Source organism: Oncorhynchus mykiss, chromosome 15 (genome assembly GCF_013265735.2).
Source record: "Oncorhynchus mykiss isolate Arlee chromosome 15, USDA_OmykA_1.1, whole genome shotgun sequence".
NCBI lineage: Eukaryota > Metazoa > Chordata > Actinopteri > Salmoniformes > Salmonidae > Oncorhynchus > Oncorhynchus mykiss.
In genome coordinates, this window is record NC_048579.1 from 15,957,724 (window position 1) to 15,976,584 (window position 18,861).

At 38.3% G+C, this 18,861-nt stretch overlaps 1 protein-coding gene across 4 annotated transcripts in view; it reads right to left on the reverse strand.

The window, feature by feature from the left end:
* Positions 1–18,861, reverse strand: part of LOC110490929 (brefeldin A-inhibited guanine nucleotide-exchange protein 1) — a 97,047-nt gene that overhangs the window by 19,487 nt on the left and 58,699 nt on the right. For all 4 annotated transcript variants that reach the window (XM_036943871.1, XM_036943870.1, XM_036943873.1 and 1 more), the window contains 9 exons: positions 16,893–17,127; positions 16,019–16,118; positions 15,778–15,917; positions 15,563–15,671; positions 12,936–13,137; positions 2,376–2,487; positions 1,320–1,525; positions 870–954; positions 508–673 (listed from right to left, as the gene is read on the reverse strand). In XM_036943871.1, the coding sequence (XP_036799766.1) occupies positions 508–673; positions 870–954; positions 1,320–1,525; positions 2,376–2,487; positions 12,936–13,137; positions 15,563–15,671; positions 15,778–15,917; positions 16,019–16,118; positions 16,893–17,127 (1,355 nt within the window). The remainder of the gene's footprint in view (positions 1–507; positions 674–869; positions 955–1,319; positions 1,526–2,375; positions 2,488–12,935; positions 13,138–15,562; positions 15,672–15,777; positions 15,918–16,018; positions 16,119–16,892; positions 17,128–18,861) is intronic.

Here is an 18,861-nt window from a genome sequence, read left to right on the forward strand (position 1 = left end):
GACACTATCTCCAGCTGAAGAAGAACCATTCCCCACTGAACAACAGACACTATCTCCAACTGAAGAAGAACCATTCCCCACTGAACAACAGACACTATCTCCAACTGAAGAAGAACCATTCCCCACTGAACAACAGACACTATCTCCAACTGAAGAGGAAACTTTCCCCACTGAACAACAGACACTACCTCCAACTGAAGAGGAAACTTTCCCCGTTGAACAACAGACACTATTCTCAAACTTTTCCACTGATCAGTAACTCAATCTAATCAAACTACATCTCAATCCCATTTATATCTCTTTGATTGTGATGAGAATTCTATGATCCCCACAAAGATATCAGATGAAATGACTCGTCAGTTAAATATAAAGCTGATCATTTGCAAAGATTCATTACGCCTCAAAATAGGCGTTTCATGTCTTAAACAAAGTCATCTCTGACACGCTCAATTTCAGTCTGTAATGACATTGTTGTGCTAGCAAACACAGAGGAACTGAGATACTCACTGTGCTTGTTGGATTTCAGAGTCATTTCCTTGGTCCCCTTCATAGCGATCTTCTTCCCTGCGATCTCGTCGTAGATGGCCGACAGATACTCCTCCGGTAGATCCTTGCTGTCGTTGATCCCTCTGTTCATCTTGATGTATTGTTCTTTAGTCATCTTGTTCTTAACCTTTGAAAAGTAAAATATTAGATTTGTTACCCTGTCTGTCTGCCTGCCTACTCTGTCTGTCCACTGTTGTCTGTCTGAAATAGCTAGCATTGACTTTCCCCATGTGCCACTGCTGAAGGTCTTCTGTTGAAGCTAAGTGCAGCTCAGGTGATTGTTTCTCTCAGTTCATCTTTTCAAAAACAGGCTGTTGTCTTACCTGCGGACTATGAAGGTCTGTTGTCAACATAATGATTGAGTAGGCAAGGACGTACGCAGTGTCTGCACTTGCAAACTCAGTTTGCCTGAAGAAAGAGATAGAGAGGAGCGGAGAGAGAAGATAAACATAACAGAGATTAAACAAGTGTATGACCGGTTGTGCTAGACAAGTAGAATTAGACTAGTATTTCTACTCTGAATTGTTCATTTATCCCATCCTGTCATTTCTTGATTTCTTGTTTAGTTTATTTGCCTATTTCTATTTTATTTGCGAGACACCTGCAACTCTATCCAACCAATAAACTTTGATTTGATTAAGATTTAATAAAAGATTCAAAACAGAGAGCAATCTGATTGTTGCCATTCAATGTACTTGACATCACAAATGAAGTCTTCTTCTAAGTCTAAGATTCCACAATGCCCAGGGCAGGCCACACCACTCCACACTCACCCCTGGTTGCATTCTAGATATCTCGCAGCGAATTTCTCCATGAGCCTGTCGATCTTCTGAGCCTCTCCCGGGAGACGGAAGCCCTCGAGGAATGTTCTGAGAGCGTAGACAAAGTCTTTGCCCTGGAAGTCCATCTGGTCCACATAGGCATACATGACCTCTTTATTGAAGCGATCATTGTCCCCCAGGAACTCACCCACCTGAGTCTGAGAGGAAGGAAGAGAGAGAGAGAGAGGAAGAGAGAGGGAGAGTGAGAGAGAGGGATGAAAAGAGAGGGACAGAAGGGGATAGAGATGGGCCGAGAGAGGCAATGATGTTGAATTCAATCAATAGATAATGATTTTTTCCTAATGCATGTGCTTCTCATTGGAAGTCAATTAACACATATTGTCCTGACTATTAACTTCAGAGACACAGCACACGGAGAGGAAAGGACTTTGTTTTCAGTAAACAGGAGTATTGATGTGTTAAATACATGTTTCAGTCAGTCACTCCTCTGTGCTCTATTCTCCCCGCTCTGTCAGACTCTCTGGCTGTCTGTTTGAGGGCCTCTTGTTCCAAAGCAGATGTTATGAACACTCTTTAATGCAGATTACCACCACACCGAGCCCCCCTCGAGGCCAGCCAATCAACCGGGAGAGTGCTTCACTCGTTAAAATAAACATTGAAGTGCGCTCGGGATGTGGGAATTGTATTGGAGTGGGAGGGTAATGTTGGAGGTTCAACATTAGGAGATAAGTGCCTTAATGTTTCTATGGGATGGATATGTTCTCCTTTGGGCCTGCAGCTGTGTGGAGGCCGGGTGAGAGAGCCAAATCCGTGAACCGAGAGTTTAATGAGCTAGAGTGGGTATTTGTGTATTTGCTATTCGGATCTCTATTAGCTGCTCCGATCAACCACTCTACTCTACAATCGACAGGTCAGCAGGTACAAGGTTGACAGAGGGAAGAGCTGAATGAGGTAGAGTGGGTATTTGTTTATTTGGACCTGCATAAGTTCAATGAAATGCAGTTCACTGAAGTAGATTGGGTAAACAGATTTAAGAGGGTTCTGTACCGAGTCCAGCCTCTCCTCCTGGTGCAGGAACTGAGCGAGGTCCTCCGGGGTGGTTCCCAGCATACCTTGCTCCTGGAGGTACTGGATGCCCCTCTTTGGTTTCTTGTTGAACCTGACCACAGAACAGAGAACAGGGTCATGTCTAGGGATACAGATTTTGTCAAATTGACATCAAAAGTTACATTTTCTTTGATTTTCGCTAACCCAAACCTGAACCCTTTTCATAACCTTAACCTAATTATCCTAACCTGCTATGTAAGGTCTCCTAAATATGTTTAGTAAGGTGGAGGAGGAGGTGTCTCTCCAGAGCCAGTGTATAATGTATATTTTGTCCTAATTACAGTAATGAATTCATTAGTAATTGGCTAATTAATCAATGGCATTAATTGATAAATTAAGTGCCAGGGAGGAATGAAAACTATCAGGACAACATCCCTCATTAAAAGGACTGGCATTGTGCAACCCTGGGTGTGAATATATTCAGCTGTCTATACAGTACAAGGTGAATATATTCAGCTGTCTATACAGTACAAGGTGAATATATTCAGCTGTCTATACAGTACAAGGTGAATATATTCAGCTGTCTATACAGTACAAGGTGAATATATTCAGCTGTCTATACAGTACAAGGTGAATATATTCAGGTATTCAGTACAAGGTGAATATATTCAGCTGTCTCTACAGTACAAGGTGAATATATTCAGGTATACAGTACAAGGTGAATATATTCAGCTGTCTATACAGTACAAGGTGAATATATTCAGCTGTCTATACAGTACAAGGTGAATATATTCAGCTGTCTATACAGTACAAGGTGAATATATTCAGCTGTCTATACAGTACAAGGTGAATATATTCAGCTGTCTATACAGTACAAGGTGAATATATTCAGCTGTCTATACAGTACAAGGTGAATATATTCAGCTGTCTATACAGTACAAGGTGAATATATTCAGCTGTCTATACAGTACAAGGTGAATATATTCAGCTGTCTATACAGTACAAGGTGAATATATTCAGCTGTCTATACAGTACAAGGTGAATATATTCAGCTGTCTATACAGTACAAGGTGAATATATTCAGCTGTCTATACAGTACAAGGTGAATATATTCAGCTGTCTATACAGTACAAGGTGAATATATTCAGCTGTCTATACAGTACAAGGTGAATATATTCAGCTGTCTATACAGTACAAGGTGAATATATTCAGCTGTCTATACAGTACAAGGTGAATATATTCAGCTGTCTATACAGTACAAGGTGAATATATTCAGCTGTCTATACAGTACAAGGTGAATATATTCAGCTGTCTATACAGTACAAGGTGAATATATCCAGCTGTCTATACAGTACAAGGTGAATATATTCAGCTGTCTATACAGTACAAGGTGAATATATTCAGCTGTCTATACAGTACAAGGTGAATATATCCAGCTGTCTATACAGTACAAGGTGAATATATTCAGCTGTCTATACAGTACAAGGTGAATATATCCAGCTGTCTATACAGTACAAGGTGAATATATTCAGCTGTCTCTACAGTACAAGGTGAATATATTCAGCTGTCTATACAGTACAAGGTGAATATATCCAGCTGTCTATACAGTACAAGATTAATATATTCAGCTGTCTATACAGTACAAGGTGAATATATTCAGCTGTCTATACAGTACAAGGTGAATATATTCAGGTATTCAGTACAAGGTGAATATATTCAGGTATTCAGTACAAGGTGAATATATTCAGGTATACAGTACCAGGTGAATATATTCAGCTGTCTATACAGTACAAGGTGAATATATTCAGCTGTCTATACAGTACAAGGTGAATATATTCAGGTATTCAGTACAAGGTGAATATATTCAGGTATACAGTACCAGGTGAATATATTCAGCTGTCTATACAGTACAAGGTGAATATATTCAGCTGTCTATACAGTACAAGGTGAATATATCCAGCTGTCTATACAGTACAAGATTAATATATTCAGCTGTCTATACAGTACAAGGTGAATATATTCAGCTGTCTATACAGTACAAGGTGAATATATTCAGGTATTCAGTACAAGGTGAATATATTCAGGTATTCAGTACAAGGTGAATATATTCAGCTGTCTATACAGTACAAGGTGAATATATTCAGGTATTCAGTACAAGGTGAATATATTCAGGTATTCAGTACAAGGTGAATATATTCAGGTATACAGTACCAGGTGAATATATTCAGCTGTCTATACAGTACAAGGTGAATATATTCAGCTGTCTATACAGTACAAGGTGAATATATTCAGCTGTCTATACAGTACAAGGTGAATATATTCAGCTGTCTATACAGTACAAGGTGAATATATTCAGGTATACAGTACAAGGTGAATATATTCAGCTGTCTATACAGTACCAGGTGAATATATTCAGGTATTCAGTTACAAGGTGAATATATTCAGCTGTCTATACAGTACAAGGTGAATATATTCAGGTATTCAGTTACAAGGTGAATATATTCAGCTGTCTATACAGTACAAGGTGAATATATTCAGCTGTCTATACAGTACAAGGTGAATATATTCAGCTGTCTATACAGTACATGGTGAATATATTCAGCTGTCTCTACAGTACAAGGTGAATATATTCAGGTATTCAGTTACAAGGTGAATATATTCAGCTGTATATACAGTACATGGTGAATATATTCAGCTGTTTATACAGTACAAGGTGAATATATTCAGCTGTCTATACAGTACATGGTGAATATATTCAGCTGTCTCTACAGTACAAGGTGAATATATTCAGGTATTCAGTTACAAGGTGAATATATTCAGCTGTATATACAGTACATGGTGAATATATTCAGCTGTTTATACAGTACAAGGTGAATATATTCAGCTGTCTATACAGTACAAGGTGAATATATTCAGCTGTCTATACAGTACAAGGTGAATATATTCAGCTGTCTATACAGTACATGGTGAATATATTCAGCTGTCTCTACAGTACAAGGTGAATATATTCAGGTATTCAGTTACAAGGTGAATATATTCAGCTGTATATACAGTACATGGTGAATATATTCAGCTGTATATACAGTACAAGGTGAATATATTCAGCTGTCTATACAGTACATGGTGAATATATTCAGCTGTCTCTACAGTACAAGGTGAATATATTCAGGTATTCAGTTACAAGGTGAATATATTCAGCTGTCTATACAGTACAAGATTAATATATTCAGCTGTCTCTACAGTACAAGATTAATATATTCAGCTGTCTATACAGTACAAGGTGAATATATTCAGCTGTCTCTACAGTACAAGGTGAATATATTCAGCTGTCTATACAGTACAAGGTGAATATATTCAGCTGTCTATACAGTACAAGGTGAATATATTCAGGTATTCAGTACAAGGTGAATATATTCAGCTGTCTATACAGTACAAGGTGAATATATTCAGGTATACAGTACAAGGTGAATATATTCAGGTATACAGTACAAGGTGAATATATTCAGCTGTATATACAGTACATGGTGAATATATTCAGCTGTCTATACAGTACAAGGTGAATATATTCAGGTATTCAGTTACAAGGTGAATATATTCAGCTGTATATACAGTACATGGTGAATATATTCAGCTGTCTATACAGGATAAGGTGAATATATATTCAGGTATACAGTACAAGGTGAATATATTCAGGTATTCAGTTACAAGGTGAATATATTCAGCTGTATATACAGTACATGGTGAATATATTCAGCTGTTTATACAGGATAAGTTGAATATATATTCAGGTATACAGTACAAGGTGAATATATTCAGGTATTCAGTACAAGGTGAATATATTCAGCTGTCTATACAGTACAAGGTGAATATATTCAGGTATTCAGTACAAGGTGAATATATTCAGCTGTCTATACAGTACAAGGTGAATATATTCAGCTGTCTATACAGTACAAGGTGAATATATTCAGCTGTCTATACAGTACAAGGTGAATATATTCAGCTGTCTATACAGTACAAGGTGAATATATTCAGCTGTCTATACAGTACAAGGTGAATATATTCAGGTATACAGTACAAGGTGAATATATTCAGCTGTATATACAGTACAAGGTGAATATATTCAGCTGTCTATACAGTACAAGGTGAATATATTCAGCTGTCTATACAGTACAAGGTGAATATATTCAGCTGTCTATACAGTACAAGATTAATATATTCAGCTGTCTATACAGTACAAGGTGAATATATTCAGGTATACAGTACAAGGTGAATATATTCAGCTGTATATACAGTACAAGGTGAATATATTCAGCTGTTTATAAAGTACAAGGTGAATATATTCAGCTGTCTATACAGTACAAGGTGAATATATTCAGGTATACAGTACAAGGTGAATATATTCAGCTGTCTATACAGTACAAGGTGAATATATTCAGCTGTCTATACAGTACAAGGTGAATATATTCAGCTGTATATACAGTACCAGGTGAATATATTCAGCTGTCTATACAGTACAAGGTGAATATATTCAGCTGTCTCTACAGTACAAGGTGAATATATTCAGCTGTCTAAACAGTACAAGGTGAATATATTCAGCTGTCTATACAGTACAAGGTGAATATATTCAGCTGTCTATACAGTACAAGATTAATATATTCAGCTGTCTATACAGTACAAGGTGAATATATTCAGGTATACAGTACAAGGTGAATATATTCAGCTGTCTATACAGTACAAGGTGAATATATTCAGCTGTCTATACAGTACAAGGTGAATATATTCAGGTATACAGTACAAGGTGAATATATTCAGGTATACAGTACAAAGTTAATATATTCAGGTATACAGTACAAAGTGAATATATTCAGGTATACAGTACAAGGTGAATATATTCAGGTATTCAGTACAAGATTAATATATTCAGCTGTCTATACAGTACAAGGTGAATATATTCAGGTATTCAGTACAAGGTGAATATATTCAGGTATACAGTACAAGGTGAATATATTCAGCTGTCTTTACAGTACAAGGTGAATATATTCAGCTGTCTATACAGTACAAGGTGAATATATATTCAGCTGTCTATACAGTACAAGGTGAATATATTCAGGTATTCAGTACAAGGTGAATATATTCAGGTATACAGTACAAGGTGAATATATTCAGCTGTCTATACAGTACAAGGTGAATATATTCAGGTATTCAGTACAAGGTGAATATATTCAGGTATACAGTACAAGGTGAATATATTCAGGTATACAGTACATGGTGAATATATTCAGCTGTCTATACAGTACAAGGTGAATATATTCAGGTATACAGTACAAGGTGAATATATTCAGCTGTCTATACAGTACAATATGAATATATTCAGCTGTCTATACAGTACAAGGTGAATATATTCAGGTATTCAGTACAAGGTGAATATATTCAGGTATTCAGTACAAGATTAATATATTCAGCTGTCTATACAGTACAAGGTGAATATATTCAGGTATTCAGTACAAGGTGAATATATTCAGGTATACAGTACAAGGTGAATATATTCAGCTGTCTTTACAGTACAAGGTGAATATATTCAGCTGTCTATACAGTACAAGGTGAATATATATTCAGCTGTCTATACAGTACAAGGTGAATATATTCAGGTATTCAGTACAAGGTGAATATATTCAGGTATACAGTACAAGGTGAATATATCCAGCTGTCTATACAGTACAAGGTGAATATATCCAGCTGTCTATACAGTACAAGGTGAATATATTCAGGTATACAGTACAAGGTGAATATATTCAGGTATACAGTATAAAGTGAATATATTCAGCTGTCTATACAGTACAAGGTGAATATATTCAGCTGTCTATACAGTACAAGGTGAAAATATTCAGGTATACAGTACAAGGTGAATATATTCAGCTGTCTATACAGTACAAGGTGAATATATTCAGCTGTCTATACAGTACAAGGTGAATATATTCAGCTGTCTATACAGTGCAAGGTGAATATATTCAGCTGTCTATACAGTACAAGATTAATATATTCAGCTGTCTATACAGTACAAGGTGAATATATTCAGCTGTCTATACAGTACAAGGTGAATATATTCAGCTGTCTATACAGTACAAGGTGAATATATTCAGGTATACAGTATAAAGTGAATATATTCAGCTGTCTATACAGTACAAGATTAATATATTCAGCTGTCTATACAGTACAAGGTGAATATATTCAGCTGTCTATACAGTACAAGGTGAATATATTCAGCTGTCTATACAGTACAAGGTGAATATATTCAGCTGTCTATACAGTACAAGATTAATATATTCAGCTGTCTATACAGTACAAGGTGAATATATTCAGCTGTCTATACAGTACAAGATTAATATATTCAGCTGTCTATACAGTACAAGGTGAATATATTCAGCTGTCTATACAGTACAAGGTGAATATATTCAGCTGTCTATACAGTACAAGGTGAATATATTCAGCTGTCTATACAGTACAAGGTGAATATATTCAGCTGTCTATACAGTACAAGGTGAATATATTCAGCTGTCTATACAGTACAAGGTGAATATATTCAGCTGTCTATACAGTACAAGGTGAATATATTCAGGTATACAGTACAAGGTGAATATATTCAGCTGTCTCTACAGTACAAGGTGAATATATTCAGCTGTCTCTACAGTACAAGGTGAATATATTCAGCTGTCTATACAGTACAAGGTGAATATATTCAGCTGTCTATACAGTACAAGGTGAATATATTCAGCTGTCTCTACAGTACAAGGTGAATATATTCAGCTGTCTATACAGTACAAGATTAATATATTCAGCTGTCTATACAGTACAAGGTGAATATATTCAGGTATACAGTACAAGGTGAATATATTCAGCTGTTTATAAAGTACAAGGTGAATATATTCAGCTGTCTATACAGTACAAGGTGAATATATTCAGGTATACAGTTACAAGGTGAATATATTCAGCTGTCTATACAGTACAAGGTGAATATATTCAGCTGTCTATACAGTACAAGGTGAATATATTCAGCTGTCTCTACAGTACAAGGTGAATATATTCAGGTATACAGTACAAGGTGAATATATTCAGCTGTCTATACAGTACAAGATTAATATATTCAGCTGTCTATACAGTACAATATGAATATATTCAGCTGTATATACAGTACATGGTGAATATATTCAGCTGTTTATACAGGATAAGTTGAATATATATTCAGGTATACAGTACAAGGTGAATATATTCAGCTGTCTATACAGTACAATATGAATATATTCAGCTGTATATACAGTACATGGTGAATATATTCAGCTGTTTATACAGGATAAGTTGAATATATATTCAGGTATACAGTACAAGGTGAATATATTCAGGTATACAGTACAAGGTGAATATATTCAGGTATACAGTATAAAGTGAATATATTCAGCTGTCTATACAGTACAAGGTGAATATATTCAGCTGTCTATACAGTACAAGGTGAATATATTCAGGTATACAGTACAAGGTGAATATATTCAGCTGTCTATACAGTACAAGGTGAATATATTCAGGTATACAGTACAAGGTGAATATATTCAGCTGTCTATACAGTACAAGGTGAATATATTCAGCTGTCTCTACAGTACAAGGTGAATATATTCAGCTGTCTATACAGTACAAGGTGAATATATTCAGCTGTCTATACAGTACCAGGTGAATATATTCAGCTGTCTATACAGTACAAGATTAATATATTCAGCTGTCTATACAGTACAAGGTGAATATATTCAGCTGTCTATACAGTACAAGGTGAATATATTCAGCTGTCTATACAGTACAAGGTGAATATATTCAGCTGTCTATACAGTACAAGGTGAATATATTCAGCTGTCTATACAGTACAAGGTGAATATATTCAGGTATACAGTATAAAGTGAATATATTCAGCTGTCTATACAGTACAAGGTGAATATATTCAGCTGTCTCTACAGTACAAGGTGAATATATTCAGCTGTCTCTACAGTACAAGGTGAATATATTCAGCTGTCTCTACAGTACAAGGTGAATATATTCAGCTGTCTATACAGTACAAGATTAATATATTCAGCTGTCTATACAGTACAAGGTGAATATATTCAGGTATACAGTTACAAGGTGAATATATTCAGCTGTCTATACAGTACAAGGTGAATATATTCAGCTGTCTATACAGTACAAGATTAATATATTCAGCTGTCTATACAGTACAAGGTGAATATATTCAGGTATACAGTTACAAGGTGAATATATTCAGCTGTCTATACAGTACAAGATTAATATATTCAGCTGTCTATACAGTACAAGGTGAATATATTCAGGTATACAGTACAAAGTGAATATATTCAGGTATACAGTACAAGGTGAATATATTCAGTTATACAGTACAAGGTGAATATATTCAGGTATACCGTACCAGGTGAATATATTCAGGTATACAGTACAAGGTGAATATATTCAGCTGTCTATACAGTACAAGGTGAATATATTCAGGTATACAGTACAAGGTGAATATATTCAGCTGTCTATACAGTACAAGGTGAATATATTCAGGTATTCAGTACAAGGTGAATATATTCAGGTATACAGTACATGGTGAATATATTCAGCTGTCTATACAGTACAAGATTAATATATATATTCAGGTATTCAGTACATGGTGAATATAATCAGCTGTCTATACAGTTTCATATTAATATATATTCAGGTATTCAGTACAAGGTGAATATATTCAGGTATACAGTACAAGGTGAATATATTCAGGTATACAGTACAAGGTGAATACATTCAGGTATACAGTACAAGGTGAATATATTCAGGTATACAGTACAAGGTGAATATACTCAGGTATACAGTACAAAGTGAATATATTCAGGTATACAGTACAAGGTGAATATATTCAGGTATACAGTACAAGGTGAATATATTCAGGTATACAGTACAAAGTTAATATATTCAGGTATACAGTACAAAGTGAATATATTCAGGTATACAGTACCAGGTGAATATATTCAGCTGTCTATACAGGATAAGGTGAATATATTCAGGTATACAGTACAAGGTGCATATATTCAGCTGTCTATACAGTGCAAGATGAATATATATTCAGGTATACAGTACAAGGTGAATATATTCAGGTATACAGTACAAGGTGCATATATTCAGCTGTCTATACAGTGCAAGATGAATATATATTCAGGTATTCAGTACAAGGTGAATATATTCAGGTATACAGTACCAGGTGAATATATTCAGGTATGCAGTACATGGTGAATATATTCAGCTGTCTATACAGTGCAAGATTAATATATATTCAGGTATTCAGTACAAGGTGAATATATTCAGGTATACAGTACAAGGTGAATATATTCAGGTATGCAGTACATGGTGAATATATTCAGCTGTCTATACAGTGCAAGATGAATATATATTCAGGTATTCAGTACAAGGTGAATATATTCAGGTATACAGTACAAGGTGAATATATTCAGGTATACAGTACAAGGTGAATATATTCAGCTGTTTATACAGGATAAGTTGAATATATATTCAGGTATACAGTACAAGGTGAATATATTCAGGTATACAGTACAAGGTGAATATATTCAGGTATACAGTACAAAGTTAATATATTCAGCTGTTTATAAAGTACAAGGTGAATATATTCAGGTATACAGTACAAGGTGAATATATTCAGCTGTTTATAAAGTACAAGGTGAATATATTCAGCTGTCTATACAGTACAAGGTGAATATATTCAGGTATTCAGTACAAGGTGAATATATTCAGGTATACAGTACAAGGTGAATATATTCAGGTATACAGTACATGGTGAATATATTCAGCTGTCTATACAGTACAAGGTGAATATATTCAGCTGTCTATACAGTACAAGGTGAATATATTCAGCTGTCTATACAGTACAAGGTGAATATATTCAGGTATTCAGTACAAGGTGAATATATTCAGGTATACAGTACAAGGTGAATATATTCAGCTGTTTATAAAGTACAAGGTGAATATATTCAGGTATACAGTACAAGGTGAATATATTCAGGTATACAGTACAAGGTGAATATATTCAGCTGTTTATAAAGTACAAGGTGAATATATTCAGCTGTCTATACAGTACAAGGTGAATATATTCAGGTATTCAGTACAAGGTGAATATATTCAGGTATACAGTACAAGGTGAATATATTCAGGTATACAGTACATGGTGAATATATTCAGCTGTCTATACAGTACAATATGAATATATTCAGCTGTATATACAGTACATGGTGAATATATTCAGCTGTCTATACAGGATAAGGTGAATATATATTCAGGTATACAGTACATGGTGAATATATTCAGGTATACAGTACAAGGTGAATATATTCAGCTGTTTATACAGTACAAGATTAATATTTTCAGCTGTCTATACAGTACAAGGTGAATATATTCAGCTGTCTATACAGCACAAGGTGAATATATATTCAGGTATACAGTATAAGCAGCACTAGTCTGGCTTACAGGTCAATGCCCTGCTCGATGATCTCCTTCTGTTGTTTGAGAACCTCAAACTGCTCGGGGTTGTCTGTCCCTGACATCTGTGTACTATAGCTCCCGATGCCAGACGAGGCTGTGGAGTCCAGCGAGTTGATGCTTCCGTATTGGTTGATGGTCTCCGGGGCCTTCGTCTCATTGGTCTCCTGCTCCGAGGGCTTCTCCTGACCTGGGGACGGAGGGAGAAGAACATTGAACAATCAATGGTCTGAGAGAGATTAGCAAACACTGTAGTTGGTGTTAGGATCCCAACGCAATCAGCAATGTCTGAAGGAGACGACACCTGCGAGGGTAAAAAAAAAACACGCCCTGTTAAGAACTCTTTTTATTTTTTTAAATATTTTTTTATATATATATTGACACTAAAAGTTTTATAACATACTGTATATTCAATTTCCTTTTTTAGTCATTATGGGTGTTCAGCCTATAGTTTATAGATCTGGGTCTCTGGGGACTTCGCTAATAGTGGGAGGGACTCTGCACTGCTGAGAGAAAGACAACGTGATGAACCTGAGGCCTTGTCTGGTGGTATATTGTCTGCTGTGGAGAGCCTGACCGTATCATACACACACATTAAAAAGGTTTGTGATTTAATAAACCAGGCAGCAGTTGAAGCAACATGGAGGTAGCGCAGGGTATTGTGTACGGTCTGAGGGGACAGGACAGAGCAGAGCAGCCTAACAGGTCTGATGCTACTGTTGTGTGGGTGAATCAGGTCCATGGTGGTTGCATACCTGGCTGTAACAGACATTGTAAGGGATCTTATTACCCATCGGAAAACTCTGTAAAACATTCAGGACACCATCAGGGTAATGTGAGCTGGCAGTGTGCTTCATTTAATCAACAGCTTCAGAGAGCAGACACAGGGTGGGGGAGGAGGGTGGCACAGCCAGGGTAGGGGGAGGAGGGTGCCACAGCCAGGGTAGGGGGAGGAGGGTGGCACAGTCAGGGTGGGGGGAGGAGGGTGGCACAGCCAGGGTAGGGGGAGGAGGGTGGCACAGCCAGGATAGGGGGAGGAGGGTGGCACAGCCAGGGTAGGGGGAGGAGGGTGGCACAGCCAGGGTAGGTAGCAAAGCTCTCATAGAAACATGTGTGGGAAAAAATGGTTAGAATAACAACTTATTCGAGTCAGATGTAGCTATTTCAAATGTACATAGAGCTGTGCTCCAAATCTATCCAGAATCTACAGTGTTCTAAGGCAAATAACAGAAGACTGCAAATGAAAGGAAGACAAGGTGTCTAACACCCACAGTACTACACACAGTCAGCGTAGCCCCCTCCACCCTCTAGTCTAGGCCCAATGACTCCTACTGTTGCTACAGCAACCAGTCTATCAAACACTCCACAACTTTGTACCGTTACCTGCTCTTCCTGTGATGTCAGATCAGTACAACCAGAGAACAAAGAGATAGACCAGAATTAAGAGAAAGTAGAGAGTAGAGCAGTATTATCTATGTAAGGATGTAAAACATATTTTTAGAACAACAAATGATATGCATTAGCTGAGCTATCTACATGGAAAATAGCATAATGAGGATACACTTTCACGGACTCAGAAAAACACATTTTGTTTGAAGTAACCTAAAAGCGTAACAATACGTTTTTAGCAGCCAATACGTCATCATTTTTAGACTCAAATTTGTCTACTTGTCTTCAGCATCGTCACTAAATGAGTTGGCACTAGCTGTACTTTGGCATAGTGACGTCCCCTCTAGCAGTGGTTGTTTGTGAATTCAGCTGCCTTCCGTGCCTTGGTAGAGTTAGCTCTCTGAGTGCCAGAAGGTAGCCTGAGGCTAGCGCTGTGTATCCTCTCTGAGGGGATATGTGGAGATATCTGGCAATGCTCTCAGAGCCTCAACTTTCCTGCCTTCGTTAAATCCCTCTTTCCTTGCTTCCATTAAAGCCCTCCTTTCCCCCTTGGTTAGCGCCCTCTATTCTCCTTTAACAGGAATGATTCCCCTCACCTCACTCTGAAGAAAGGGGTCTAGTCCAGGAGCCCTGACAGGGGCTCCGTCTGTCGCACCAGGGCTTTTCCTCATCAGCAGGCTCAGGGTATCGAGTTAGCCTCCCCTGCTCTGGTCTATTAGCCTGGGTACATTATTGAATTAGCCTTTCCTTTCAGGGTCTGTATAAGCTGTAGGCTACTGATGAATGCTAATCGCTAATCTCAGGGACTATGCTACAGCTGTACTGATGAATACCACTCTTCCCTCTAACCCCAGTTAACCTGAGGCTGGTTTGACTGAGAATAAAGCCCTGGCATAGCTTGGCCCTTTTGCCCGTAGCCTGAAAGATTCCACTATACATATGTTAAACAAACAGACAAGCGCGTCACCATTTCTGATGTGGAGCATACGATGCCAGAGCGATGTAGATATCTCAACTATACTCCAGGTACTGGGGTACTGGACTCTACACATCCAAACCCTTTCCTCTTTCTGGTGACCACAAAGGAGCAGGCACAACGGTGCACTTGAAGAATTGCTAAACAGTTTTCCTCAGGACCTAAATCAAACACCCAGTGGCACATCAGTCCCCATCAGCCTCAGTGTAACTATGTGACTAAAGTCACTGTAGTTTGGTCAGTATCTTACCAAGGCTGGTCTGGGAGTTGGGGTTGACATACTGGTCCTTACTCCACTCCACCATACACTTCAAAATGGACACCAGACACTCCAGGCCTTTCTTCCTCAGGGTCAACTCCTGGCGGGAATAGAGAAATGTTACCGCAACGTTATGACAACTGTAAAGCAATATACTGTACATTTACCCAATACAGAGAAAGACAGTGGCCATTGGTCAGTCTTACCTGGAGTGGTGTTGTGCCGAGCTCGTGGCCTGCCCGGCCCTGTGCGATCTTCGACAGGTCATTCACCAGCCTCTCAAAGATATTAGCAGCATTCAAGTCACAATCATAATTCACATATATATCCACCACACCCTGGGCATCTGGGGGAGGAGAGAGATGAGGGACAGTTGGTACTTGACTTGTAATAGGGATTGATGCGCTGTGCCACAGATAGCATTTCAAATTCACACCACACACTCACCTGCACATATTCTGGTTAGGGTCTGTATAACCATCCATTTATGGTCGTAGGAGCTTGTTGACGTCTCCAGAATATACAGGAAAATCTCCTTGAAGAACACCTGCACAGTGAAACAAACCATGACAGTTAAAGCTGAGGGAAACAAATAAGGGTAGCAAGAAGAGGTCAAGATGAAAAAATAATTTTGTATCTTCATTAACAGAACTATCCACTGTAACAAATCCATAAACACATACATCTCACTGCAAACTGAAAGCTCAACTATGAAATCATAACATCTCAACGAACAACATCCGTCTTCAGAAAAGACTGTTGGCCACAAACAGTGGCAAGCAGATTAAGTCATCAACTTCAGGATGAGGAAATATTACAGCCAGACCACTGTGGAAGTGGACTATTAATCAGAGGCAACAGCTAACAGGTAATACTGAAACACACTGAGGCAGAACTACATTACTGTGCCATGTAATAAACTTCATCTCCCATGAATTACCTTTGTCAAGAGCCTGCTGTATTGAGAAATGTCAGTAGGTCAATATTTGAGAGGTATGACAGATTTACAACATTGGAAGCGGGAACAGGAGAGATTGGCAAATAGGGGCATGAGCCAGCTATTCAGGAACAGAACAGTGTCTTGACCTGCATATTTCTAGGTTTTCAAGTAGGACAACAGAAGGTGAGGGGGACTAGACGGAGAGAAAGTGTGGAGGAATATGAAGGAATAAAGGGTTTATGTGACTGAGACAGGAAGGGAAATCCTATTTGAAGATAATAGCTTGTCAGGTAGCTTGGTTTGCACAGACACTTTCTGGAACAAAAAACTAAATCAGCAGCTAACCCATTTGCGACAGAGGAACAACCAAAAGTCAGGTACCTCGATCTGCATCTTGAGGTGGGTCTTGAAGTGGGAGAGGAGAGTGAGGAAGATGGAGAGCGAGAGCTCAAAGACTTCAGGGACAGAGGAGACACCGTTCTTAGACAGTGCCACACACAGGTACTGCTTGATGGCGTTGATGAACATCTCGTTGGTCTTGAAGATGGGCCCAGCATTCTGCAGTATGGACAGGAGCAGCTGGAGGGACAGCACCTTGGAGCGCAGCTCGTGGGACCTGGGAGGAAAGAGACAGGGGCGTTGAGTCAAACTTATAACATTCAAGTGCAACAGGAGTTGGATTTCAGTGTTTCCCCTATATTCATAAATCTTTGCTGGCCTTTTTAATTATTTTTTGGAGAGACACACTTTTAAAGGGATAGTGTGAGATTTTGGCAATTAAGCACTTTTTTCTACTTAGCCAGAATAACTCATGGATACCATTTTTATGTCTGAGTACAGTCGTGGCCAAACGTTTTGAGAATGACACAAATATTAATTTTCACAAAGTCTGCTGCCTCAGTTTGTATGATGACAATTTGCATATATTCCAGAATGTTATGAAGAGTGATCAGATGAATTGCAATTAAATTGCAAAGTCCGTCTTTGCCATGCAAATGAACTGAATCCCCCCCCCAAAAAATTCCACTGCATTTCAGCCCTGCCACAAAAGGACCAGCTGACATCATGTCAGTGATTCTCTCGTTAACACAGGTGTGAGTGTTGATGAGGACAAGGCTGGAGATCACTCTGTCATGCTGATTGAGTTTGAATAACAGACTGAAAGCTTCAAAAAGGAGGGTGGTGCTTGGAATCATTGTTTTTCCTCTGTCAACCATGGTTACCTGCAAGGTGACGTGCCGTCATCATTGCTTTGAACAAAAAGGGCTTCACAGGCAAGGATATTTTTTATTTAATTGTACCTTTATTTTAATAGGCAAGTCAGTTAAGAACAAATTCTTATTTTCAATGACGGCCTAGGAACTGCCTGTTCAGGGGCAGAACGACAGATCTGTACCTTGTCAGCTCGGGGATTCAAACTTGCAACCTTTCGGTTACTAGTCCAACGCTCTAACCACTAGGCTACCCTGCCGCCAGTAAAATGTAACCTAAATCAACCATTTATCGGATCATCAAGAACTTCAAGGAGAGCGGTTCAATTATTGTGAAGAAGGCTTCAGGGCACCCAAGAAAGTCCAGCAAGTGCCAGGACCGTCTCCTAAAGTTGATTCAGCTGCGGGATCGGGGCACCACCAGCACAGTTCTTGCTCAGGAATGGCAGTAGGCAGGTGTGAGTGCATCTGCACGCACAGTGAGGCGAAGACTTTTGGAGGATGGCCTGGTGTCAAGAAGGGCAGCAAAGAAGCCACTTCTCTCCAGGAAAAACATCAGGGACAGACTGATATTCTGCTAAAGGTACAGGGGTTGGACTGCTGAGGCCTGGGGAAAAGTTGTTTTCTCTGATGAAGGGAGTGGGCTCACTCACAATTCTGCCTAAGAACACAGCCATGAATAAAGAATAGTCCCAACACATCCTCCGAGAGTAACTTCTCCCAACCATCCGGGAACAGTTTGGTGACAAACAATGCCTTTTACAGCATGATGGAGCATCTTGCCATAAGGCAAAAGTGATAACTAAGTGGCTCAGGGAACAAAACATCGATATTTTGGGTCCATGGCCAGGAAACTCCCCAGACCTTAATCCCATTGAGAACTTGTGTTCAATCTTCTAGAGGCGGGTGGACAAACAAAAACCAACAAATTCTGACAAACTCCAAGCATGGATTATGCAAGAATGGGCTGCCATCAGCCAATAATACTTCCAAAAATAGATCAACACAATTCATACAGAAACTATCTGTTACACTGTAGTTAGATCAATGATCATAATAGAACATTATAGCATTTTGTCCATACGGTCTCAATCTAGTCCGACCCATATTTCTGAACAGCTATATGATGGAGAAGTAGG